We start from the raw sequence: 27510 nt of genomic DNA on the forward strand, positions 1-27510 counted from the left end.
CGATGCACATCCATCAGGTGCTACGCCGCCATTAGCACCCCGCTCAATTTTGCCAGAGGTTTGCACACTGGCGCAAAAGCCCTCTTTGGGCGCAAACTGGTGGCGCAGGCCACTGAATGTCTAGGCCCTGGAGCCGCGCACATCGGGGCCCTGCTAGCCCACCGGGGAGTGGGGTTCAGTTAAAGCAACCTGGTCTGCCCCTGTGGGTGCTAATGGGAGGCGCAAATCCACCTAATTTACCAGTTTTTAAAATGACTGCAGTTGAACTTTCCTGTTATGTTATTTAAAACATCATGTTACTGTTACAGTAATTTAAAAAATGCACATTAATTCCAATGATCTAGAAAGCGGAGGGCAAGCTATCTCCTGACACTTTTACCATTTCAGTGCGTGGGCATACATTGGTAAAGGACAGGTTGAACTTAAGTTATTACAATGATATCGATGTTAATTGATTGAAGCTTTTCGGTGTTTAAACTCTTTGGACTGTGCTTTCCTCAGATGACTTACCGAAGCCAATCTTCTCTGTGAATCCACCATATGAAGTCATTTTATACGGAGAGACAGTAACTATGACTTGTCGCTTTCAGTGTCCCTTCACAATTAACCGTTATTACCGAAATAACGGTTTTTTCAGAGAACTGAAAGCTCCGAAAGGACGATGTTACACCTCTTTAGATTTCACCGCAGTATTTGGCTATGATGACATTTACATTTGTGAATGTCTACACTCGGAGAATGGACAATGGAGATCTTCACATCCGAGCAACCCTGTTCAGTTAATTATGCGAGGTATGTTAACAGAATCTATTCTCCCAATGGGATTAGAACAATGTGTGCTTACTCAGCAATGAAACGATCCAGTGGAACTGAAGGACACTAGGGCTGCAGTTACATTGAACTTTGGATGTTCCTTTTCAAACCCAACCTCTTTACATGGTGTGAGCGGATTTCTTAATGGTTACCTTGAGCTAAATCTGCCTCCAACATAAATATGCAGAGCCCAAATTTTAATTGGTAACCCAATTTATAATGTATTTATCCTTTGCCACTGTGCTAGAAGCTTTGTTTGCAGTACACTAAGTGCATAGCTTATGGTAAATGACAATAGGCTGCCCCAAGTTGACCACATATCTGTTTAACGCTTAATGCTGTTTTTACCTGGGAGAAAAGTGTAATTGTATTTTGAGAGGCTACCATGCAAATTCACACCCTCTACTGGATACCACAAGCACCATTATGCATGGTGATCATTTACACACTATTTAAAATTTAACTACGCATGCCAAAAATCGATTACCAGCACGAAATGCTTGGTTTTTAACGAGGCAGTATCGCTTAGGAAACGGTGGAGACCTATAGGGTGTAGGAATGCTAATATCAATGCTCTGATTAATGAGAGTGTTTGCACTGTGAGTATCAGGGAACATAAATGAGAGCCTGAAGTATTAATAGTATACAGGAATCTGTTGTTCTTGAACAGTCTTCTGTTTTTCAGTCGAGTAGTAAAGAATTCAGTGTTATGGTAATATATTACTTTATTTTTTCTACTTTAACATAAACAGCAATCTAAACAGAGAGTATAATATCCTCCCAGTATAAAACAGGCAGTGTTTTGTCAGCAGTTCCGAGTGTAGGCATACACTCAAATAAGTGTCTCTCATTTTATGAAAATTTAACACAAATGCTTCCTTTTTTACACACTTTTCATTTTATCAAACTAGACGTGGCCTGGCCTTATTTGGTAGCCTCCAGTGAATGCATTTTCCTCAGCCGATTCATACCCACACAAGTTGACATTTCGCGTACATCATCATTCTGTAGTTTCCGGTCAATGCACAGTCCCTTAGCCGATTCATACCCACACAAATTTACATTTCTCATACATCAACATCCATTAATTTCTAGTCAATGCACTGTCTTTCAGACGTCTTTTTATGCACACAAACTTACAATTCTCGTATATCAACATCCCATTCTCTGGTTTGCAATGGTGTGTGATAGGATGTTTATATTATGGCAATAATATATTCCAAAGCCTTACTTCAATCTTGAACACTGGCTGTTGCTTAGTGAAATCTGTCTCTCACTCTCTCTCTCTCTCCCGTTCGCTCTCCAATGATACCAACCACATTTCTTTGATTTGTACTGAATGAACTAAACATGAAAACCTTGTGAAGCCGAATTAACCGAGTTCCTCATGACACCAGAATCAGATACATGAAATATCGGTCTGAGAATGGGAGGACCTGATAAAGAGTTGAGTCAAAGAAAGTTACAGATTGTGCTGATTGAAGGGAGATGTACAATAAGCAGCGAAACAATTTTTATTTTTTGAAAGCAGAAAAAAAACAGGCTGAAGGAAATATTTCACATAAAAGATAGAATCAGCACATTCTGGCTCATCCTGTTTTCCATCTGTCCTTTCCTTGTAAGTAATAACAAAAAGCGATGCATATATTGGAAGCAGGACGACAGATTTAGTTCCACCTTTACGAAAGTTTGCTCATATGTCATTGAGTAGACTTTTGACACACAATTTCATACAATATTTTTGATACAGATGAACTCCCGGAGCCAACTGTCTACATGGACCCAGGTTCCGGTGCAGTTTCAAATGGGGAAAATGTTGCCATTTCCTGCAAAGGCGACATTCGCTCCAGAGGGGGAACATTTCTCTTGTTCAAAGATCAGAAAGGAAATCCTGTACAGTCCCGTAATGTGAGTGGCGATGAGTGGATTGTGACCTTCAACATAAATACCCGAAGCGAAGGCTCTGTGGGAAATTACAGTTGTCGATATCAAACAGAGGTCGCAGGACGTTCGAGGAATTCGCCATTCAGTAAAGATGTCCCGATTACGGAGACAGGTAGGGACCAACTCATTTCAAAACGAGGTTGTGTGTTCTTGTATCTCAATGTTTGTCTCCTTCGCTCATATCTTGTTAATATAGGTGATCAATTCCCTTTAAAATCGAACTGAGATGTACATATTTTGCTGCAACATTTACCTGGGGATGGTTCTTTTATCTGCTGGCGTAAAGTTCCCATTTGTTCTGCATAGTCTGCAGAGGCTGACCCCCCCCCCCCCCCCCCGCTGTTATCCAGAAATAATGGTCACGAATTAAGAGCTGGAAGCGTTATTTAATGCTCTTTCTTTATAAGCGGTGAAACGCCAGAAAGCTCCCGAATTTAACTTCCATTCGCTTTGAGCACCGTGCATCAGCAGCACACATACCAGGGAATGGTCTCTGCATACATTCAGTGCTGCCTGATGGGGTACACCGCCGTTCTTGCATCTGTATCCACCAAGAGAGCTGTGCCCAAGATTAATAATACATGAACCAGTCTGCGACTGAGAAATTCCCCAGGGCAGTGGTCCGAAAGCAGCGGTATCGGTTATGCCGACCATCTTAATCAGCAGTCGAATTTCTCGCCACTTGGGCACTCCTCTATTTTCTGCATGGTCTGATGGGCATGGAAGGCCAACTTGGACTATCTGAGCCGTCTCCATCCAAGTAAGGAGATCACACATTAAATGACATTGACACGTTAAAGATGGCACAATGCAAATTCACAGTGATGCTGCCTGGTATGATGAGATAGAGGTACGAAAAAATCCTTCAAATAGACAGGCTAGTTTTATTGGCCCAGATATTCTGATTCCTACGGGTGGGTATGCGCTGTGTACATGCAGGAGTAAGACCTGCTTTTAACAGGATAAGAGTTCAAAAAAGAAAAAAACATTTCACTGATTTATCATTTTAAAATACTTTAAAAAAAATGTAAGTTGATATGTAGCCCCGTAAAAAACGTGAATAATTTTTTTCAAAAAATTAATTTTTCTTTAAAATACTTAATTTGTTGTAATTTCAAGTCATTTTAAAAATGTGTATTAAAAAATATATTTAAATTTTGCCATGTTTTTTCATTGATCTCCATTCATATATTTGACAGGTCTTCCTGTCAAATGTATGAAGGGAGATTCCCTTCTGTGATTGGCTCCCCAAGGCCCACAAAATCCCAGGGACGCTGCGATTGCAAAATACGGGCCATTATGAAAATGACAATTACAATGGCCCAGAAATTCGGGTGGAGGGCTTCCCGCGGGTGCAAGCCCCCGACCTGCACATACCTAGCGCGCCGGTATTTTGCGGCCTGGAGGAGTCCGTGTTTCACGTTTATGTCGAGTGTGAGAGGTTGCAGCCCCTCCTTCACTACTTGAAGGGGCTGCTCCTCGATTTTGTAGGCCTGCTCCTGGGCCTGGCTAAAAGAGCCATCAATTGGTCCAGGCAGCGGGCGGTCGAGGGGTTCGTCCCGACGGATTGCCTGCCTCTCTTCCGCGGCCATGTTCGCACCCGGGTGGCCCTGGAAATGGAGCACGCGGTGTCCGCCGGCACGCTTGAGGATTTCTGCGACCAGAGGGCGCCGCGGGGACTGGAGTGCATCATCAACCCGGAAAACCAAATTTTAATTTGATTTGTTAATTTTTAGTTGAACTTTTGTTAATTTACAGTCCAATTTGTTTTGGTTTTTTTGGGGGTCCAATACAAAAGAGTACCTAGCGCACCGGCCGTTGTGCTGTGGGCCCACCTGGGATTCTGATCCTGGGACTCCTCCAACTGCCGGCGGGCAGTGCTTGCGTATCCCAGGGGCGCAGTTAGTTCGATGCGTCCCCTGGGATCACGTGGGCCATGCAGAGCCAATGGTAGCAGGGAATGCTTCATTCATAAGTTTGACAGGAAGGGCTGTCAAACCTATAAATACTATAAGCCCCAAAACATCACTAAAACTTCAAATATTTTTTTTTAAATCACACTTTTAAAATAACTATAAATTACAAAAAATAACTATATTAACAATAATTTAAATTTTTGAAAAAATTAATTACATTTTCTAACGGGGCTAAAAATAAACTTACCTTTCTTTAAAGTATTTAAAAATAATAAACCTGTGGAAACAATGTTTTAATTGTAATTAATTCACCACTTACCTTGTTAAAAGCAGGCCTTGCATCTGTTTTTAGAAGTGTAACTTCTGGAGACTTACCCTCCTGGAGAAACCTGGAAAAAAAATGTAAGTTTGATGCACACGCTGCCTCTCCGGCGCACGCGTTCCATCTGTGAACCCCTTCCTTTAAGGGAACAGAAGTTCCGGTTTCTCGTGCATGCGCATTGCATGAACGAAATCGGCACTTCCATTGGGCCTACGGGTGAGTACCCCGTGTGTACTCATCCGTGGGGACCCGAATTTCTGGGCCATATGTTTTTTAAATTATGAAAGCACGGAAGTTGGCTTCTGTGATAATTTAAAATCATGATAGAAGCAAACTAGTTTCAATAGTTAGGGGCCTATATGGAAGTGTAGTAAATACAATATTAGAGGGGAGACAGCAGGAAAAGTCCCTCTATACAGAGAGATGTGAGGATATAGAGCTTAGAAATTTGACTCGGGCATTGGCGCAGAACAGGCGCCATATTGGCCATATCATTCGGCAATGGATTTGAATATCAGGAGCTTCATATAATGGACGGCCGATCTGATATCGCCAATCCTGCGCCTCCGCCCGAGTGGAATTTCGAGCGCAATGTAACTGGATCTCAAACGGGGCGTAAAACAAGAGAACAGTGCCATACTGATGTTTTCCTTGAATTTTCCGCCCATGTTCAATTTCACCCCCATATAATCATACTCACATCAAATGAACTTAATTCCGGGCGTGAGGTAGAATGTGTCACTGACGCAAAGCCGTCAGTCAGCAGAGAATATCATCTAGTGCCCTTTTATGCACTGGACATTCTGCTGGACGTAAACGCTGACATTTCTTGTGTGCTGATGAAATCTTAGCAATCTTCCATCTTTCTATCACTGTATAGGTGCAGATAACAGTTTATTGCTGAACATTGGCCTGGGATGTGCTGCTGGGCTCATCGTTTTACTGGTTGTGGCGCTGACCTGGTTCTTGATCGCGAAGAGAAGTAAGTGATCATGGGGGAAAAAAAGTACGAATTTTCACATGGACTAAGATCATTGAAAAGCTGGTCAGGCCTTGCAAACAGCCTGCAGTCCTCAGTCCAGCGTTAAGTTTGTGAAAGGTGACGGTAAGGCAAATGTTGAAGAGTTCTGTCTGCTTGCTTTGGAAAGGCTTTTCTGTCTAGTCAGATCTCCAGAATATATTGGCCCGGATATTGCGGGGCCGATGACGGCGTACGCACAGCGTACACACCATAGGAAGTCCTCAGAATGGCCCCGCAAGTTCCTGGTTTCGGCATAACGCTGCGCATGCACGATAAACTGGAATTTGCAACCTGTCGAGGTGATCATCGCATGCGCCATATAAAAAACTCTATTGCTGGAGCAGATTTGGATTTGACTATCTCGGGATTAAAAAGAAGTTGTGCGCATATGGGGTCCAGAATTGCTCTCTTTTTTTCAAATGGTAGATATTTATTACATGCCCTTGCAATATAAAACAAAATCCCATTGCTGATCTACAGTCCTGTCTGTCAAGCTTTGTCTTTCCACCTTGCCTCAATCCGCTCACTCATCTTTGCATAAACCTTTTCTCTTTCTATTTGGACCAACCGTGTCATTTGTTGGTCGCTACTCCTGAGATGACTCATCTACTTCAGTGAGTGCCCAGGAAAACACTGGCGCCTGGTAAAAGCAGGCGCTGGCCATGCTTTTACCAGCATAACGGTTAAAATAGATGTTAAATTACATTTTCTAAATGATAAAAATATACAAAAACCTTTAAAATTAATTCATCTAAATTTTGGCCTGAATTAAAATTATTTTTCAGACAATTCAATTTTTATTTTAAATGCTTAATTTGGAGCTTTTAATTAATTTTGAACATGAGAATATTTATTTTTATTAGAATTTTGTAAATTACTTATTTATTTGGGGATATTTCATTTGCTTCTGGGGATTCTCCCTTCTAATGTGTTTACGTAGGATTACATAGGATATACGGCAAAGTAACAGGCCATTCAGCCCAGGCAGCCCATGCGAGTGTTTATGCTCCACTCGAGACTCCTCCCGTCTTTCCTCATCTAAATCTATCAGCGTAACCCTCTGTTCCCTTCTCCCTCATATGCTTGTCCAGCCTCCCTGAAATACATCTATTCTATTCGCTTCAACCACTCCCTGTGGTAGCGAGTTCATCATTCTCACCACTCTTTTGGTAAAGAAGTTTCTCCTGACTTCCCTCTTTGCTTTCTTGGTAACTATCTTATATTGATGGCCTCTAGTTATGTTCTTCCCCACAAGTGGAATCATTTTCTCTATATCCACTCGATCGAAACCTTTCATAATTTTAAAGACCTCTATTAGGTCACCCCTCAGCCTTCTTTTTTCAAGAGAAAGGAGACCCAGCCTGTTCATCCTTTCCTGATATGTATACCCTCGCATTTCTGGTATCATCCTTGTAAATCTTCTCTGCACCCTCTCCAGTGCCTCTATATCTTTTTTATAATATGGTGACCAGAACTGTACGCAGTACTCCAAGTGCGGTCTAACCAAGGTTCGATACAGGTTTAGCATAACTTCCCTACTTTTCAATTCTATCCCTCTAGAAATAAACCCTAGTGCTTGGTTTGCTTTTTTATAGCCTTGCTAACCTGTGTTGCAACTTTTACAGATTTGTGAATTTGTACTCCGAGACCCTTTAATCCTCTACAGGACCTAGCCTCGCATCCTTCAAGTGACCAGTGACCTCCCCACTCTCCCTCCCAAAATGTAGTACATCATATTTTTCCGTGTTGAACTTCATGTGCCAATTATATGCCCATTCTCCGAATTTACTGACGGCCTCCTGTAATTTGTTGCAGTCCTCCTCAGTATTGACTATCGCCCCCCAATTTGGTGTCATCCACAAACTTAGAAATAGTGTTTTTGATTCCAAAGTCTAAATCGTTAATGTAAATTGTGAACAGCAGTGGTCCCAGCACTGATCCTTGTGGAACACCACTACCCACCTTCTGTCACTGTGAATAGCTTGATAGTGTCATCTGTGGTCCAGTTCGCCTGAGTCCATAGGTTGTGGGTTCAAGTCCCACTCCAGATACTTGAGCACAAAAATCTAGGCTGACAGTCCTCAGTGTAGTACTGAGGAAGTGCTGCACTGTCGGAGGTGCCGTCTTTCAGATGAGACATTAAACCGAGGCCCCGTCTGCCCACTCAGGTGGACGGAAAAGATCCCACAGCCACTATAGAAACATAGAAACCTGGAGTAGGCCATTCAGCCTTTCGAGCCTGCTCCGCCATTCAATATGATCATAGCTAATCCTCTATCTCAATACCATATTCCCATACTCTCCCCATACCCCTTGATGCCTTTTGTGTCTAGAAATCGATCTATCTCCTTCTTAAATAGATTCAGTGACTTGTCCTCCACAGCCTTCTGTGGTAGAGAATTCCATAGGTTCACCACCCTCTGAGTGAAGACATTTCTACTCAGCTCAGTCCTAAATTTCCTATCACATACCCTGAGAGTGTGACCCCTCGTTCTAGACACACCTGCCATTCTGAGTAGCTACACGTTACTCCTACTCACTGCTTCCTGTCCTGAAGTGAGCCAGCAATCCATTCAGCCACTTGTCCCCTGACTCCGCATTCTCTGATCTTGTTCATCAGCCTATTATTGGGTGCTGATCTGGCTCATGGGAATCGAGGGACGCTTCCTAACCACTTGCCTACCTGGGATCCGTGGGCCTTTATGCAGCCTGAGGACGCAATGACTCCGATGCCCGTGACATAAGAACATAATAAGTAAGAGCAGGAGTAAGCCATACGGCCCCTAGAGCCTTCTCCGCCATTCAATAAGATCATGGCTGATCATCGACCTCTACTCCACTTTCCCGCCCAATCTCCATATCCCTTGATTCCACTGGAGTCCAAATATCTATCGATCTCGGCCTTGAATATACTCAAAGACTCAGCATTCACAGCCCTCTGGGGCAGAGAATTCCAAAGACTCACAACCCTCTGAGTGAAGAAATTCCTCCTCATCTCAGTCTTAAATGGCCTACCCCTTATCCTGAGACTGTGACCCCTAGCTCTAGACTCCCCAGCCAGGGGAAACAACCTCTCAGAATCTACCCTGTCAATCCCCCTCAGTATCTTGAATGTTTCAATGAGATCACCTCTCATTCTTCTAAACTCCAGAGAGTATCGGCCCATTCTACACAATCTCTCACCATAGGACAGCTCTCTCATCCCAGGAATCAATCTAGTGAACCTTCGATCCACCACCTCCAAGGCAAGTATATCCTTCCTGAGAGCCAGCAGGTACTTTTGGATTTATTTTTCAGGTCGGAGGCGTACTCCGGAGGTACACTTCCAACCGCAAGTTTAGGCCCAATACTATTTAAGGTGGTAATAGCTTCCGACTTTGCTGTCAATATTTTGGGGTAGGAAGAGACGAATTTCTAGACCTATAACAGCAAGCAGTTCGCGTTGTTGCTGAGGTAACCAAATAGAGGAAACTGTTTTTTTCTTTCTCATTCCATATTTTCTTGCACCTTTTGTGCGTATGCACGTCTCCATTCCTTGGTCTCTTCTGGGAAGGGTGCATATTAAACAATTGAATCTACTTCACTTGTATTAATATTCAACAGTGGAAATTTTGATAGTTTGGGTCACTTTATTGCGAAATTAACATAGTGATTTATATGTTCCCATTGTTACCTTGCAGGACAATTAAGAAGGCAAAATATTGAGAGGTGAGAATACCATGAGACACACTTTATTTTGATACTCATAGTTTCATGCAAATTATGCAATTATACTTTACTCACTCAAGTTCATTGCATCTTAGGTAATGGTGCAGAGAATAAACATTAATTTGGGGCTATATTTAGGATAATATAACATGTTTGTGTATGTTACAGAAGGGCAGCCTCTGCAGGTGGAGTTACGAGTCACGAAGACGCTGATAACACGTGTAAGTGCAGTGTTGCTTTAATTAATAAGGTTAAATATAATGGGCCAGAATTTGCCATGGAAATGTACAGCACGTTCGGAATTTCCACATGCGAATGCAGGTGCTCAACATCCCGAAATTGCTCTCTGTTGCGTTCTGACTTGACAGATGATCTGCACCGATGGGGATATTCAAAGTACTGGCCAAAGAGTCGGGCTAATTGCTCAGCAAGATTACAATTTTAACAGCTTATGCAAACAGGCGCAGGGCCTGACACATACCGCCTGACAGTTCCAATTATTTCTAAAAGCTATATGTGGCTGGAAATGGAAGCATTTTCGGATTTTGTCCAGGCAATGTTTCTAATGTCCGTGAAAAGCTCGGAGGAAGTGCTTGGTACATTGAGCTAAGTGTGCATTGTGTTCGGAGTAGTTACGCCATCGACCGTTTTATCCAGGTCAATATGATTCTAGGCGACGCTAACAGCAACAGATATCTTAATGGCTTAATTTGTAATACTCGTACCTGAATCGGCTTTTAGTTATTAATGCACTGGTGTAACTAAAATAGAATGAAAAATGCAAAATAATTCCGTGCAAATGATTGAATTAGATACAGTGCGCGTGAAATTTGAAACGGGCCTGGAAACAAACAGCGGATTCGCATTTTTTTATTTGTTTATGGGATCAGGGCATCGCTGGCAATGCCAGCATTTATTGCCCATCCCTAGTTGCCCTTGAGATGGTGATGGGGAGCCGCATTTTTGAACCGCTGCCGTCCGTGTGGTGAAGGTACTCCCACAGTGCTGTTAGCGAGGGAGTTCCAGGATTTTGACCCAGCGAAGATGAATGATCAGCGATATACTTCTAAGTCAGGATGGTGTGTGAATTGGAGGGGAACTTGGAGCTGGTGGTATTCCCATGCGCCTGCTGCCCTTGTCCTTCTAGGTGGAAGAGGTCGCGGGTTTGGGAGGTGCTGCCGAAGAAGCCTTGGTGAGTTGCTGCAGTGCATCTTGTAGACGGTGCACACTGCAGCCACGGTGCGCCGGTGGTGGAGGGAGTGAGTGTTTAAGGTGGCGGATGGGGTGCCAATCAAGGGGCTGCTTTGTCCTGGATGGTGTCGAGCTTTTTGAGTGTTGTTGGAGCTGCACTCATCCAGGCAAGTGGAGAGCATTCCATCACAATCCTTACTTGTGCCTTGTCGATGGTGGAAAGGCCTTGGGGAGTCAGGAGTTGAGACACTCGCTGCAGAATATCTAGCCTCTGACCTGCTCTTGTTGCCAGAGTATTTATGTGGCTGGTCCAGTTAAGTTTTCGGTTAATGGTGACCCCCAGGATTTTGATAGTGTGGGATTCGGCGATGGTTTTGCCGTTTAATGTCAACAGTTGTACGACACGTCCGATATTCCAATCTATTCAAGTTTTAGGAACTGAATGATGACTTGAGCGGACTACAGATGATAGGTGCGATAATGCCTTTTTTATGTCCCGCCCATGTACAAATCTGTCCACAAAATATTTGAAACAATTAATAATGACGTAGAGTCAAATTTACCTCTTTGGAGCTTGGCTACCTGGCATCTTCTGAGCGGGATGGAAAAGGAAATAGCTCCATGGAAGGGATGCATGCCTACATAAGAACACAATAACATAATAAATAGGAGCTGGATTAGGCCATTCGGCCCCCGAGCCTTCTCTGCCTGTCCATGAGATCATGGCTGATCATCGACCTCAAATTCACTTTGCCACCTTATCTCCATCTCCCTTGATTCCATTAGAGTCCAAAAATCTTTCATATGAACATAATAAATAAGAGCAGGAATAGGCCATACCGCCCCTCGAGACTGCTCCGCCATTCAATGAGATCATGGCTGATCATCCAAATTCAGTACCCTGTCCCTGCCTTCTCCCCATATCCCTTGATCCCTTAGCCTTAAGAAATATATCTAACTCCTTCTTGAATATATTTAATTAATTGGCCTCTACTGCCTTCTGTGGTAGAGAATTCCACAAGTTCACCACTCGCTGGGTGAAGAAATTCCTCCTCATCTCAGTCCTACATGGCTTACCCCTTATCCTTAGACTGTGACCCCTGGTTCTGGACTCCCCCGCCATCGGGAACATCCTTCCTGCATCTAGTCTGTCTAGTCCTGTTCGAATTTTAAAAGTTTCAATGAGATCCCCTCTCATTCTTCTAAACTCCAGCGAGTATAAGCCCAATCGACCCAATCTCTCCTCATACGTCATTCCTGCCATCCCAGGTATCAGAACATAAGAGCATAAGAAATAGGAGCAGGAGTGGGCCATTCGGCCCCTCGAGCCTGCTCCCCCCATGCAATAAGTCCATGGCTGATCATCGACATCAACTCCACTTTCCCGCCAGATCTCCATATTCCTTGATTCCCCTAGATTCCAAACATCTATCTATCTCAGCCTTGAAGATGCTCTATGACTGAGCATCCGCAGCCATCTGGGGTAGAGAATTCATAGATTCAAAACCCTCTGAGTGAAGAAATTCCTCCGCATTTTGTCTAAAATGGCCTACCCCTTATCCTGAGTCTATACCCACTAGTTCTAGACACTCCAGCCAGGGGGAAACAACCTCTCAGCATCTACCCTGTCAATCCCCTTCAGAATCTTGTATGTTTCAATGAGATCACCTCTCATTCTTATAAAGTTCAGAGAGTATCGGCCCATTCTACACAATCTCTCACCATAGGACAACCCTCTCATCCCAGGAATCAATCTGGTGAACCTTTGTTTCACCGCCTCCAACGCAAGTATATCCTTCCTTAGATAAGGAGACCAGAACTCTGCACAGTACTCCAGGTGTGGTCTCCCCAAGGCCCTGTACAATTGTAGCAAGACTTCCTCACTCTTATACTCCAACTCCCCTTGCAATAAAGGCCGACATGCCATTTCCATTACATATTGCTTGCTGTACCTTTATGCTAGTTCTTTGTGTTCCTTGCACGTGGACACCCAAATCTTTCTGAACACCAACATTTGAAAGTTTCACATCGTTTATAAAATATTCTGTTTTTCTATTCTTCCTACCAAAGTAAATAACCACACATTTCCCTACATTATATTTGGTCTGCCACCTTAATGCCCACTGAATTAATCTACCTGTATCCCTCTGCAGACTCTTTTAGTTCTCCTCATAGTTTACTGTCCCACTTTGCATTGTATTGTGATCAATTTTGGATACATTTAAGAACAAAAGAAATAGGAGCAGGAGCAGGCCAATCGGCCCCTCGAGCCTGCTCCACCATTCAATAAGGTCATGGCTGATCTGAGCCTAACCTCAAATCTACATTCGCTCTCCATCCCACCCAAACCCATGTGATCTCCCGGGGGAGGCGAAAAACCAGTTAAAAAACCCAATGGCCAATTTGGGAGAAAAAATCTGGGAAATTCCTGTCCGACCCATCGAGGCAACCGAAACTCGTCCAGGAGATCACTCTATCCCTGTATTTCCTACAGTGCTTACCTTCTGCAAAAGTGATCTCCACCCCAGCCAGGAACAGGCCCAATTTACTCTTTAAGGACACCTAGCTGGCAGCCTGTTCGATGTCTCCACTAATCCCTGGGAATAGAAGCATCTCCTGAAATCAACACAGAATTAGAACACAAGAAGTAGGAGCAGGACCAGGCTACACGGCCCCTGGGCCCGCTCCGCTACCCACAGGGCCATGACCGTTCTGAACCTAGACTCATGTACAATTTGCTGCCCGCTCCCTGTAACCCCTAATTCCCTTTACTTCTAGGAAACTGTCTATTTCTGTTTTAAATTTATTTAATGATGTAGCTCCCACAGCTTTCTGGGGCAGCAAATTCCACAGACCTACTACCCTCTGAGTGAAGAAGTTTCTCCTCATCTCAGTTTTGAATGAGCAGCCCCTTATTCTAAGATTATGACCCCTAGTTCTAGTTTCACCCATCATTGGGTATATCCTCACCGCATCCACCCGATCAAGCCCCTTCACAATCTTATATGTTTCAATAAGATCGCCTCTCATTCTTCTGAACTCCAATGAGTAGAGTCCCAATCTACTCAACCTCTCCTCGTATGTCCACCCCCTCATCCCCGGGATTAACCAAGTGAACCTTCTTTGTACTGACTCGAGAGCAAGTATGTCTTCTCTTAAGTAAGGACACCAAAACTGTATGCAGTATTCCAGGTGCGGTCTCACCAATACCTTGTACAATTGCAGCAGTTCCTCCCTGTTTTTATATTCTATCCCCCTCGCAATAAAAGCCAACATTCCATTTGACTTCTTGATCACTTGCTGCACCTGCATACTAACTTTTTGAGTTTCGTGCACTAGGACCCCCAGATCCCTTTGTACTACAGTACTTTCCAGTTTCTTGCCATTAAGATAATAACTTGCTCTATGATTTTTCCTGCCAAAGCACATAACCTCACACTTTCCAGTATTGTATTCCAACTGCCAAATCTCTGCCCACTTACTTAGCCTGTCTATGTCCCCTTGCAGGTTTTTTATGTCCTCCTCACTCACTACTTTCCCTCCCATCTTTGTCTCATCTGCAAACTTTGATATGTTACACTCGGTCCCCTCCTCCAAATCGTTAATATAGATTGTAGAGAGTTGGGGACCCAGCACTGACCGCTGCGGAACACCACTAGTTACTGATTGCTAGTATGAGAATGAACCATTTATCCCAACTCTCTGCTTTCTGTTAGATAGCCAATCCTCCACCCATGCCAGAATATTACCCCCAATCCGTGATTTTTTATCTTGAGCAATAATCTTTTGTGTGGCACCTTGCCAAATGCCTTTTGGAAGTCTAAAAACAATACGCCCACTGGTTCCCCTTTATCCACCCTGTATGTTACTTCCTCAAAGAACTCCAGCAAATTTGTCAAACATGACTTCCCCTTCATAAAACCATGCTGACTTTGTCCTATTAAATTATGTTTATCCAAATATCCCATTACTGTCTCCTTAATAATGGACTCTAAAATTTTACTAAGAGGACTATAGTTTGCAGCCTTCTGCCTACTTCCCTTTTTAAATAATGGTGTTACATTAGCAGTTTTCCAATCTGCCAGGACCTTTGCTGAGTCCAGAGAGCTTTGGAAAATTATTACCAATGCATCCACAATCCCTACCGCCACTTCCCTCAAGACCTTAGGATGTAAGCCATCAGGTCCAGGGGATTTATCCGCCTTGAGTCCCATTATTTTACCGAGTACCACTTCCTTAGTGATTTTAATCGTATTTCGCTCCTCCCCCGCTAGATCCCCCTGTTTGTCCAGTGTTGGGATATTCTTAGTGTCTTCTACTGTAAAGACTAATACAAAATATTCATTCAGTGTTTTTGCCTTCTCCATGTTTCCCACCATTAATTTCCCGGTCTCATCCGCTAAGGGACCAAAATTTACTTTAGCCACCCTTTTTCTTTTTATATAACTGTAGAAACTTTTTGCTATCTGTTTTTATATTTTTTGCTAATTTACTTTGATAATCTATCTTCCCTTTCTTAATCAATCTTTTAGTTTTTTTTTGCTGTCTTTTAAAGACTTCCCAATCCTCTATCCCCCCACTAGATTTGGCTACCTTATATGCCCTTGTTTTTAGTTGGATACTATCATTAATTACTTTACTTAGCCACGGATGGCTATATTTTCTTTTACACCCTTTTTTCCTCAGTGGAATATTTTTTTTTTGGAAGTTTTAAAATAACTCCTTAAATGTACACCACTGATCATGTACCGTCTTACCCTTTAATCTATTTTCCCGGTCCACTCTAATCAATTCCGCTGGCATACCTGTATAGTCTCCTTTATTCAAGCTCAGCACGCTTGTTTGAGATCCAACCTTCTCACCCTCTAATTGAATATGGAGGATCCTTTACTGGGACATTTTTAATTAATCCTGTCTCATTACACAGGACCAAATCTAAGGTTGCTTGCCCCCTGGTTGGTTCAGTTACATACTGCTCAAGAAACCCATCCCGAATACACCAAATGAACTCATCCTCAAGGCTGCCCTGCCCAATTTGATTTGTCCAGTTAATATGATAGTTAAAATCCCCCATAATTATAGCTGTTCCCTTATTACAAACCTCAACTATTTCCTGATTAATACTCCGTCCAACAGAGTTGCAACTGTTCGGAGGCCTATAGACTAGGCCCAATAGTGTTTTTTTCCCCTTATTATTCCTTATCTCCACCCAAACTGTTTCTCTATCCTGATCCTTTTGCCCAATATCATTTCCCTGTATTACAGTGATTCCTTCCTTTATTAACATAGCCACCCCACCTCCCCTTCTTTTTGCCTGTCCTTCCTGAATGTTAAATAACCTGGTATGTTTAATTCCCAGTCATGGTCACCCTGCAGCCATGTTTCTGTAATGGCCACAAGATCATACCCATATGTAGTTATTTGTGCCATTAACTCGTCCATTTTGTTATGAATGCTACTTGCATTCAGATAAAGAACTTACAAATACGTTTTGTGACACTTAGTTCCTGCTTTTTCCCCTTTTACTACATTACCTTTTACTCCATACCTTCTGTCCCTTCCTGACACGCTCTGGTTTTTAATTCCCCCACTGCTACCTAAGTCTATAACCTTCTCCGTTGTCCTTTTTATTATTTGCGCTCTAGAACCCTCCCCCCCACTTATTAGTTTAAAGCCCTCTCTACAGCCCTAGTTATATGATTCGCCAGGATTCTAGTCCCAGCACTGGCCAAGTGAAGTCCGTCCCAACGGAACAGCTCCCTCCTGTCCCAGTACTGGTGCCAGTGTCCCAAGAAGCAAAACCCATTTTTCCCACACCAGTCATTGAGCCACGCATTTAACTCTCTAATTGTATTTATCCTAGCCAAATTCGCTCGTGGCTCAGTTAATAATCCAGAGATTATTACCATTGAGGTTCTGTTTTTTAATTTGACCCCTAGCTGCTCATACTCCTTTAACAGAACCTTCTTCCTTGCCCTATCTACGTCGTTTGTACCAACATGGACCACAACAACTGGATCCTCCCCCTCCCACTCCAAGTTTCTTTCCAGCCCAGAAGAGATGTCCTTAACCCTGGCACCGAGCAGGCAACACAGCCTTCGGGACTCCCGCCCTCGACTGCAGAGAACCCTATCTATCCCCCTAATGATACTATCCCCTACCACTACAACATTTCTTTTTACTCCCCCCACTTGAATGGCCCCCTGTTCCACGGTGCTGTGGCCAGGTTGCTCGTCCTCCCTGCAGTCCCCGCTCCCGCCCTCACAGGGAATAAGTACCTCGAACCTGTTTGACAAGAGCAAGTGCTGCGGCTCCTTCAACACTACCTCCTGGATCCCTGTACCTGCCTCACTCATAGTCGCACCGTCCTGTCCCTGACCACGGGCTACATCTGAATTAATTAATTTCATAGGTGAGACTAACTCCTGAAACATTGAGTCCAGGTACTTCTCCCCTTCCCAGTTTTCTCTCGGTTCCTTCATCTCGCCCATTAATATAGATTGTAAATAGCTGAGGCCCCAACACTGATCCCTGCTTGTAACGTAACCCGCCAGATTTCCCTTCCTTTGAAATGAAGTGCCATGTTATACTTGTTGCGATATTTTGCTTTCTGAAATGTGGCCTTGTGATTGTTATTACCCATTAGGTAAAGACAAATATCTGAACATGATTTTAAATTTGCGCTAAATTTGTGGTAGTGAGTGATTACTGAGGATATTTTTTAATATCAGGGAAGATTTTCAGCGCGGGCGTGAACTGCAAGTCAACTGATTTTAATGGAATTTAGTAATTAGGCATTTACTATTACACGTGGCAACGGCAGTTTTCTGCCCGAGCAGCCAGTTGGCATTCTAGCCCATTGAATTTCGCTGGAAAAACAGGCAGAGACTTCACAAAATAAATGTCCTTCTTTTCAGATCAGGCTGCGAATCTTCCTTTAGATCCTGACAAAAACGTAAGTTCAATTTTTCTCAAATACCAATCATTACGCCTCTTGCTTTGCAAACACCGATGAGCTGGCTCCTGTAGAGAGAGTCGGAAACTTACAGAATAGTGAGCGAGGGAGAGTGAGAGAGTGAAAGAACGAGATAGAGAGTGAGTTAGAGAGAAGGAGAAGGACAAGACAGAGAGAAGAACTGATGGGCACAGAGATAGAGATCGATACATTTATAGATAGATAGACAGACAGACAGACAGATAGATATATAGATAGAAATATATATAGGTAGACAGAGAGGCAGAATGACAGGCAGAACGACAGGCAGAATGAATGACAGACAGACAGAATGACAGAGAACAACAGACAGAGAACGACAGACAGAGAAAGACAGACAGACAGAACGACAGACAGACAGAACGACCGACAGACAGAACGACAGACAGACAGAATGATAGACAGACAGAACCACAGACAGACAGAACCACAGAAAAACAGACAGACAGACAAAAAGACAGACAGACTGATGCACTATCAATGAGTACAAAAGAGAGAGTAACAAACAGGCTTTTATTACCAAAGAACAGAGCATGCCTCTTGTGGTTGCCTGGTATCCAAAAGGGCCGGGGGCTGCCGAGCAGCCACCTTTATACCCAGCCATGAGGGTGGAGCCAGGGGCGGAGTCAGCTGAGGCATGCACAGACAAGTACAGCAATATGCAAGAGTGAACAACAGTATTAACAGTGAACAACAATACTAACAACAGTGGTGAACAACAATACTAACAACAGTGGTTTACCACATTCACCCCTTGTTTAGAATTGAGTCCGGCGGGGTGAAGTGCACTAAAGATTCGTGTACTGAAGTCTATCAGGAGGCCTTGTAAGCCGTCCTCAGCGTCGCAGCAGCGGCGGTGATGGTGCAGCATCCAACGTTGAACCCGATGTCTCGTTCAGAGGTGGTGTAGCAGGTGGCGGACCCTGGGGCTGCTGCATGCCGTCTACAGGGGTCAGAGCGTGGGTAATGGGAGGTAGCGATGGTGGTCTCTCAGAGGCACCCGAAGGTGCGAGGTCTCGTGCGGGGACTGTGTCCTGGGGGTAGGCAGGAGTAGTGGTGGGTGGCGAAGAGAGTGTTTCAGGAGCACTCGCAGGTGCGAGGTCTCGAATGGAGACTGTATCCTCCCGCCCGTCCGGGCACACCATGTAAGCATACTGCAGGTTGGCATGGAGGAGGCTCACCCTCTCGACCAGCGGGTCCGCCTTATGGGTCCTCACGTGCTTCCGCAGTAGGATGGGTCCTGGAGAAGTCAGCCATGTTGGTAGCGAAATCCCCAATGTGGACTTCCTGGGGAAGGAGAACATTCTCTCGTGAGGAGTGGCATTGGTGGGTGTACAGAGCAGCGACCGAATGGAATGGAGCGGCGCAGGGAGGACCTCCTGCCAGCGGGAGGCCAGAAGGCCCTTTGCTGTCAGGGGGAAGGAGGCGGACTTGATGAGGGGTCGGGCTTTATCCGCATAGTTGGGCACCCACTGAGCATACTAAGAGAAAAACCCCAGGCATCTCTTCAGTGCTTTCTGGCAGTGGGGGAGGGGGAGCTCCATAAGAGGGCGCATTCTATCGGGGTCTGGGCCAATGACTCCATTCTCCACTACGCAGCCAAGAATAGCAAGGCGCTTAGTACGAAACATACATTTGTCTTTGTTGTATGTGAGATTCAGCCGCTGGGCTGTCCGGAGGAATTTCCCTAGATTAACGTCGTGGTCCTACTGGTCGTGGCCGCAGATGGTGACGTTGTCCAGATATGGGAAAGTGGCCTGGAGCGCGTTCTGGTCAACCATCCGGTCCATCTCCCGTTGGAAGACAGAAACTCCGTTGGTGACGCCGAAGGGAACTCTGAGAAAGTGATAGAGCTGACCATCAGCTTCAAAAGCTCTGTACTGGCGGTCCTCAGCCCTGATGGGGAGCTGGTGGTATGCCGACTTCAGATCAATCGTCGAGAACACCCGGTATTGTGCTATCTGATTGACCATGTCAGATATGCGGGGGAGTGGGTATGCATACACCTGGGTGTTGCGATTGAGCGTCTGGCTGTAGTCAATAACTAGGTGCTGTTTTCCGCCAGTCATCACCACCACCACTTGTGCTCGCCATGGGCTATTGCTGCTCTCGAAAATCCCTTCCTTCAGGGGTCTCGCTACCTCGGATTTAATGAAACCCCTGTCCCCGGCACTGTAACGTCTACTTTTGGTAGCGATGGGCTTACAGTCGCAGGTGAGGTTAGCGAACAAGGAGGGGGAGGAGACTTTAAGGGTGGAGAGGCTGCAAATGGCGCGCGGCGGGCGATTTAAAAACTGCTGGCTGCAGACCGTGAGAGGGGGGAGGGGTCCACCGTACGCTAAAGTGACACTCTTAAGGTGGCACTGAAAATCCAACCCCAGTAGGACGGCAGCGTAGAGATCGGGTAGGACCAGAAGTTTAAAAATTTTGTATTCAGTACCCCGCACTGAAAGTGTCACCATACAGTAGCCACCGACTTCTGCTGACTGGGCTTTGGAAGCCATAGAGATGCGGTGACGTGTCGGCAGGACCGGGAGAGAGTAACTGCGCACCGTGTCGGGGTGTATAAAACTCTCCGTGCTCCCGCTGTCAAAAAGGCAGGTAGTGGCGCGGCCGTTTACCATAATGTCCATCATGGACCTGGACAGTTGATGCGGGAGAGATTGATCCAGCGTCACGGAAGCCAGTGTAAGTTCAAGTGCGTCGATGCAGTCGTCCGATGAGGCGGTGGTGGAGTCCGGGTCCCCCGTAACCGAAGTCGGAGGCGTCCAAGATGGCGGACAAAATGGCGGCGCCCACGGTCCCGGTCCCCACGCGGCTGGGGGAGCCCAAAATGGCGGGCAAGATGGCTGCACCCACGGTTCACACGCGGCGCTGCTGGCGTTAGCGGTCTTCCCTTTGCAGGCGCTAACGTAGTGACCTTTCATCCCACAGCCGGAGCAGGTAGTATTCTTCGCGGGGCAGCGTGCTCTAGGGTGTTTAGCTTGGCCACAAAAATAGCATTTTTGTGCCTTGGACATCACTGCAGCAGTCGGAGGTGGCGGTCCCATGGCCCAAGATTGCGGCGTCCACGGCGCGGGGTGATTAGGAGAGAAAGCGTCCATATTTCTGTGGGCTGCATCGAGCGAGAGCGCGAGGGACACTGCCTTTGTTAGGTCTATTTCACCCTTCTCCAGCAGCCTCTGCCGGGAGTGGTCGGACCTTAGACCTGCAACGAAAGAGCCTCGTATCAGTCCCTCCACATGTGCCGTGGCCGATACTTCCTTGCAGTCGCAGCCGCGTCCGAGTACCTGCAGTGCCCGTAGGAAGGCCTCCACCGATTCCCCGGGCTGCTGTCTGCGAGATCTTAAAAGGTGCCTGGCATAGACCGTGTTAACCGGGCGTGCATACTGCCCTTTCAGTAGGTCGATAGCCGCCGCGTAGGTCGTCGCATCTTGGATTAAAGTATAGACTTGATGGCTCACCTTCGAGGCCAGGATTTTCAGTTTATTTTCATCGAGAATCACGGTCGAGGCTTCCAGATACGCCTCAAAGCAATGCAGCCATTGTGCGAATTTAGTCGACGAACCCGCTTCTTGGGGGTCTAGGTCATAGAGTCATAGAGTCATAGAGTAATACAGCACGGATAGAGGCCCTTCGGCCCATCGTGTCCGCGCCGGCCATCAAGCCCTGTCTAATCTAATCCCATATTCCAGCATTTGGCCCGTAGCCTTGTATGCTATGGCATTTCAAGTGCACATCCAAATGCTTCTTAAATGTTGTGAGGGTTTCTGCCTCCACAACCCTTTCAGGCAGTGAGTTCCAGACTCCAACCACCCTCTGGGTGAAAAAGTTCTTTCTCAAATCCCCTCTAAACCTCCCGCCCTTTACCTTGAATCTATGCCCCCTAGTTATCGACCCCTCTACTAAGGGAAAAAGCTCCTCAGCATCCATCCTATCTATGCCCCTCATAATTTTGTACACCTCAATCATGTCCCCCCTCAGCCTCCTCAGCTCCAAGGAAAACAAACCCAACCTGCCCAGTCTCTCTTCATAGCTGAAGCGCTCCAGCCCTGGTAACATCCTGGTGAACCTCCTCTGCACCCTCTCTAACGCGATCACATCCTTCCTGTAGTGTGGCGACCAGAACTGCACACAATATTCCAGCTGTGGCCTAACCAGTGTTTTATACAGCTCCATCATAACCTCCTTGCTCTTATATTCAATGCCTCGGCTAATGAAGGCAAGTATCCCATATGCCTTTTTTACCACCTTATCCACCTGTTCCGCCGCCTTCAGGGATCTGTGTACTTGCACACCCAGATCCCTCTGACCCTCCGTCTTGCCTAGGGTCTTTCCATTCATTGTGTATTCCTTTGCCTTGTTAGTCCCCCCAAAGTGCATCACCTCGCACTTTTCCGGGTTAAATTCCATTTGCCACTGTTCCGCCCATCTGACCAACCCATCTATATCGTCCTGCAGACTGAGGCTACCCTCCTCGCTATTTACCACCCTACCAATTTTTGTATCATCCGCGAACTTACTGATCATACCCTTTACATTCATATCCAAGTCATTAATGTAGACCACAAACAGCAAGGGACCCAGCACCGATCCCCGTGGTACCCCACTGGCCACAGGCTTCCAGTCACAAAAACAACCTTCGACCATCACCCTCTGCCTTCTGCCACTAAGCCAGTTTTGTATCCATTGTGCCAAGGCACCCTGGATTCCATGGGCTCTTACCTTCTTGACCAGTCTCCTGTGCGGGACTTTATCGAAGGCCTTACTGAAATCCATGTATACCACATCCACTGCGTTACCCTCATCCACACACCTAGTCACCCCCTCAAAAAATTCAATTAAATTAGTCAGACATGATCTTCCCTTGACAAAGCCATGTTGACTATCCCTGATTAATCCTTGCCTCTCCAAGTGGAGGCACATTTTGTCCCTCAGGATTTTTTCCAATAATTTTCCTACCACTGATGTTAGGCTCACTGGCCTGTAGTTCCCCGGTTTTTCCCTACTACCCTTCTTGAATAATGGTACTACATTAGCGGTTCTCCAGTCCTCTGGCACATCCCCTGTGGCCAGAGAGGTCCTGAATATATGTGTTAGAGCCCCCGCAATCTCCTCCTTTGCCTCACACAGCAGCCTGGGATACATTTCATCCGGGCCTGGGGATTTATCCATTTTTAGGCCAGCTAAAACCGCCAATACCTCCCCCCGCTCGATGTTAATATGTTCGAGCATATCACAGTCCCCCCGCCCTATTTCTATGTCTACATCGTCCTTCTCCATAGTGAAAACAGACGCAAAAACTTCATTCAGAACCCCTCCTACATCTTCCGGCTCCACACACAGATTGCCACTTTTGTCCCTAATGGGCCCTATTTTTTCCCTAGTTATCCTCTTACCCTTAATATACTTATAAAACATCTTCGGATTTTCCTTTATTTTGCTTGCCAGTGTTATTTCATGGCCCCTCCTTGATCTCCTAATTTCTTTTTTAAGTATCCCCCTGCACTTTTTGTACTCCTCTAGGGCTTCCTCCGTCTTTAGCCTTTTGTATCTACCAAATGCCCTCCTTTTTTTCCAAATCCATTCCCGTATATCCCCTGACATCCAAGGTTCCCTGTGGTTTTTGGAACCACCCTTGACCTTTACGGGAACATGTTGCCATTGTATGTTCTCACTCTCCCTTCTGAAAGCCTCCCATTGCTCCGATGCGGATTTTCCTACAAGTAGCTGATCCCAGTCCATTTTGGCCAGATCCTGCCTTATCCTATTAAAATCGGCCTTCCCCCAATTTAGAACCTTTATTTCCGGCCCATCCCTGTCCTTTTCCATGGCCACCTTAAATCTTACCATATTATGGTCACTATCACCAAAGTGCTCACCAATAGCACTTTTTCCACTAGGCCGGCCACATTCCCGAGAATTAGGTCCAGTACCGCCCCCTCTCTTGTAGGACTTTCTACATGCTGGCTCAAAAAGCTCTCCTGGATGCACTTTAAGAATTCTACACCCTCTGAGCCTTTCACACTCTGACTATCCCAGTTAATATTGGGGAAGTTGAAATCCCCCATTATTATTACCCTATTATTTGCACATTTCTCTGAGATTTGCCTACATATCTGTTCCTCTATCTCCCCCTGACTGTTTGGAGGCCTATAGTACACTCCCAGCAAAGTGCTTGCCCCCTTTTTGTTTTTAAGCTCCACCCATATGGCCTCATTAGAGGACCCTGCTAATATATCATCCCTCCTTACTGCAGTAATTGACTCCTTAATTAATATTGCGACACCCCCTCCTCTTATACCTCCCCCTCTGTCTCGCCTGAAGATTCTGTACCCCGGAATATTGAGCTGCCAGTCTTGCCCTTCCCTCAACCATGTCTCCGTGATAGCAACAATATCATACTCCCATGTGTTTATCAACACCTTCAGTTCATCCACCTTATTCGCAAGACTCCTTGCATTAAAATAGATGCCATCCAGCCTTGCCCTTATATATTTGCCCTGTCTACCAAGCTGACTTGTTTTTTTCTCTATAATTGGCAGCACATCCCCCCCTATTTCAGCTCCCCTCTGTATCCCATCCCCCTGCCAGGCATGTTGGTCTGAGGGCTCGCAGCAGCGCCTGCTGCTCAGTGTTTTGCGCCATCGGTTGATCAGCATTCGCAGCCAACATTTAACTTTGGTAATAAAATTGATGCACTATCAATTACTACAAAAGAGAGAGTAACAAACAGGCTTTTATTAGCAAAGAACAGAGCATGCCTCTTGTGGTTGCCTGGTATCCAAAAGGGCCGGGGGCTGCCGAGCAGCCACCTTTATACCCAGCCATGAGGGTGGAGCCAGGGGCGGAGTCAGCTGAGGCATGCACAGGCAAGTACAACAATATGCAAGAGTGAACAACAGTATTAACAGTGAACAACAATACTAACAACAGTGGTGAACAACAATACTAACAACAGTGGTTTACCACACAGACAAATAGACAAACAGACAGACAGAACGAACAGACAGACAGACAGACTGACCAGACAAAATGAACAGACAGACAGACAGAACAGACTGACAGAATGAACAGACAGACGAACGAACGAGAGTCAGAGGTGTGAGAAACAAAAGAGACAGACAGACAGACTCCGAGAGAGACAGACACAGAAACAGAGAGTGAGAGAAAGAGAGGGAGAAAGCTGCAGTGAGACACAGCGACACAGAGAAAGATAGACAGTCAAAGGCAGAGAGCCAGACGGAGAGTAAGATAGCTGAGAGAGGGAGAGAGAGAGCGAGGCAGAGGAAGTGAGACAGAGAGAAAAAGATTGATATAGAGAGGCGACGAGAGTTGGAGAGGAGGAAAGAAACACATTATCTGTATATTATCTACTTCTGCCATTTCTTCATGTTATTCATTGCAGGGAGCGTCTGCTGATGTACCAGAGAGCGACCACCAGGAACTCACCTATGCTACTTTGAATATGGAAGCTCTGAATCAGAAAGAAGCTGCCTTGGCCACTGCTGCGGACAGCATTGTGTATGCCGAAGTGAAAAAGAAATAAAAGTTCTCAGCAGCTTTGATATATGTTACTCACCAAGACCTGCGGAGACAATTGCTTTCTCGGGACGGATGGTGGGAGTAGGGTCGCGATTTTCGTAATTAACGCTTGGAGATTAAGCATTACTGGGGCGAACGGCAGGCTCGAAATTCCGGCAGAATATTATGCACAACTCCGACAGAACTGGCCAGAGTTCCTTTCCATTAATATCAAAATAGAAAATGAGGTGGTTTCTATTACAGGCGATTTTCTGCTTTGCCCAGAACATGCTTAATGCCCTAGTGGTAAACACAAAAATCTACAACTATATTGCCTCATTATTTTTTAGCTCTGCATGTTTTTTTTAGTAGGTATATAAGATTGCATGCTTATCACATGCAAGCTGTTACATGTAGCAACATGTTTTATACTAATTGCTTCAATCATAACATGGAATGTATGTTGTGAGGATGATGTATGGAGGCGCCAAGGGGATATACACAGGCGAATGAGTGGGCAGGAATATGGCAAATGGAATATAACGTGGAAATTTGTGAAGCTATTCCTTATGGTAGGAAAAATAGAAAAGCAGAGTGTTTTTTAAATGGTGGGAGATTGGGAAATGTGGGTGTCCTTGTACAATAATCACTGCAAGTCAACATGCAGGTACAGCAAGCAATCAGGAAAGCAAATTGTATGAGGGCCTTTATTACAAGAGGATTTGAGTATAAGAGTAAAGACGTCTTACTGCAATTATATAGGGCCCCGGTGAGACCACACCTGAAGCATTGTGTACAGTGTTGGTCTCCTTCCAGGAGGAAGGATATACTTCCCTTAGAGGGGGTGCAACGGAGTTTCACCAGGCTGTTTCCAGGGATGGGGGGATTGTCCTATGATGAGAGATTGAGTAGATTCGTCCTATATTCTCTAGAGTTTAGGAAAAATGAAACGTGATCTAATTGAAGCATACAAATTTCTTACAGGACTTGACATGGTTGATGCAGGGAGGAGGTTTCCCCTGGCTGGCGAGTCTACAACCAGGGGTCAAAGTCTCAGAATAAGGGGTCGGCCATTTTCGAGTGAGATGAGGAGACATTTCTTCACTCAGGAAGTGGTGAATCTTTGGAATTTGCTAACGCAGACGTCTGTGGAGGTTCAGTCTTTGAGTATATTCAAGACAGAGATCGATAGATTTTTGAATATTAAGGTAATCAAGTGATATGGGGATAGTGCAGGAAAGTGGAGGTAAGGTAGACGATCAGCCATGCTTTTATTGAATGACAGAGCAGGCTCGAAGGGCCAAATGTCCTACTCCTGCTCCTATTCCTTTTGTTCTAATGCTGTGGGCATCTCTTATCATATGTGACATTTACGATGGGAAACATTTGATTAAAAAAGCTTGAAGGCAATGTTTTATTGTCGATTTGCATGAAGCTGGAACAATAAACAACATTTACGCTTGAAAATGCCTATTTATTAGATGTAGGAAGGATATACATTTGTAGAAGTTCCTCGGGACCGAGAATGTTTTAAGGATTCGGCCATCAGTAGTCTATTTCCTGGGACAATAAGCTATATACCGTTTTAAATTATAGAATCAGTCATATCCCCTCTAATCAATTACAGACAACAAAATTAATCTGTTGCTCAGAGAACGTGCCTGTTAATCAATTCTGGATATCAATGATAATACATTTTCAACAATGCAGTCATTCAAGGATTAATTAAGATATGAGAGAGAGAGAGAGACAGGGAGAGATTTAGCAAAATGCATTATTGCTCTGAGAAGGACACAATGTACTTCGGATTAACTGAATTGCTTGCTGCAGTTTTTTGGAATAATGCAGTGGCTCATTATCGGAGATGAGTGATGTGTGAAATGGTGTGTTAAATATCTACGGGTGTTCAACATATCTTCCTCTTAAATACCTCACTGGCTGCATATAGTTTTCAATAAGTGAAGCAAACAGTTTTTCAAATCTGTAACATGAGTAATGTAGCGAGTAAACTTATTGTTGTCTTGAAATTTTCTTTTCGTTTTTGCAAAGTCAGATTTAAATAAAAATGCAATACAAT

General features: G+C 45.0%; 1 protein-coding gene across 1 annotated transcript; it reads left to right on the forward strand.

Annotated features, from left to right (window-relative positions):
• The first annotated feature begins 507 nt into the window (after positions 1-507).
• Positions 508-27510, forward strand: LOC147085066 (T-cell-interacting, activating receptor on myeloid cells protein 1-like). Its single transcript, XM_085979417.1, has 5 exons — positions 508-792; positions 2564-2869; positions 5876-5977; positions 9893-9945; positions 25318-27510. The coding sequence occupies exons 1-5, from the start codon at positions 573-575 to the stop codon at positions 25456-25458; spliced, it is 822 nt and encodes a 273-aa protein (XP_085835543.1). The 5' UTR covers positions 508-572; the 3' UTR covers positions 25459-27510.

This window comes from Somniosus microcephalus, unplaced genomic scaffold (genome assembly GCF_052327205.1).
Source record: "Somniosus microcephalus isolate GS21.2 unplaced genomic scaffold, FLI_Smic_1.0 unresolved_chr9, whole genome shotgun sequence".
Lineage (NCBI taxonomy): Eukaryota > Metazoa > Chordata > Chondrichthyes > Squaliformes > Somniosidae > Somniosus > Somniosus microcephalus.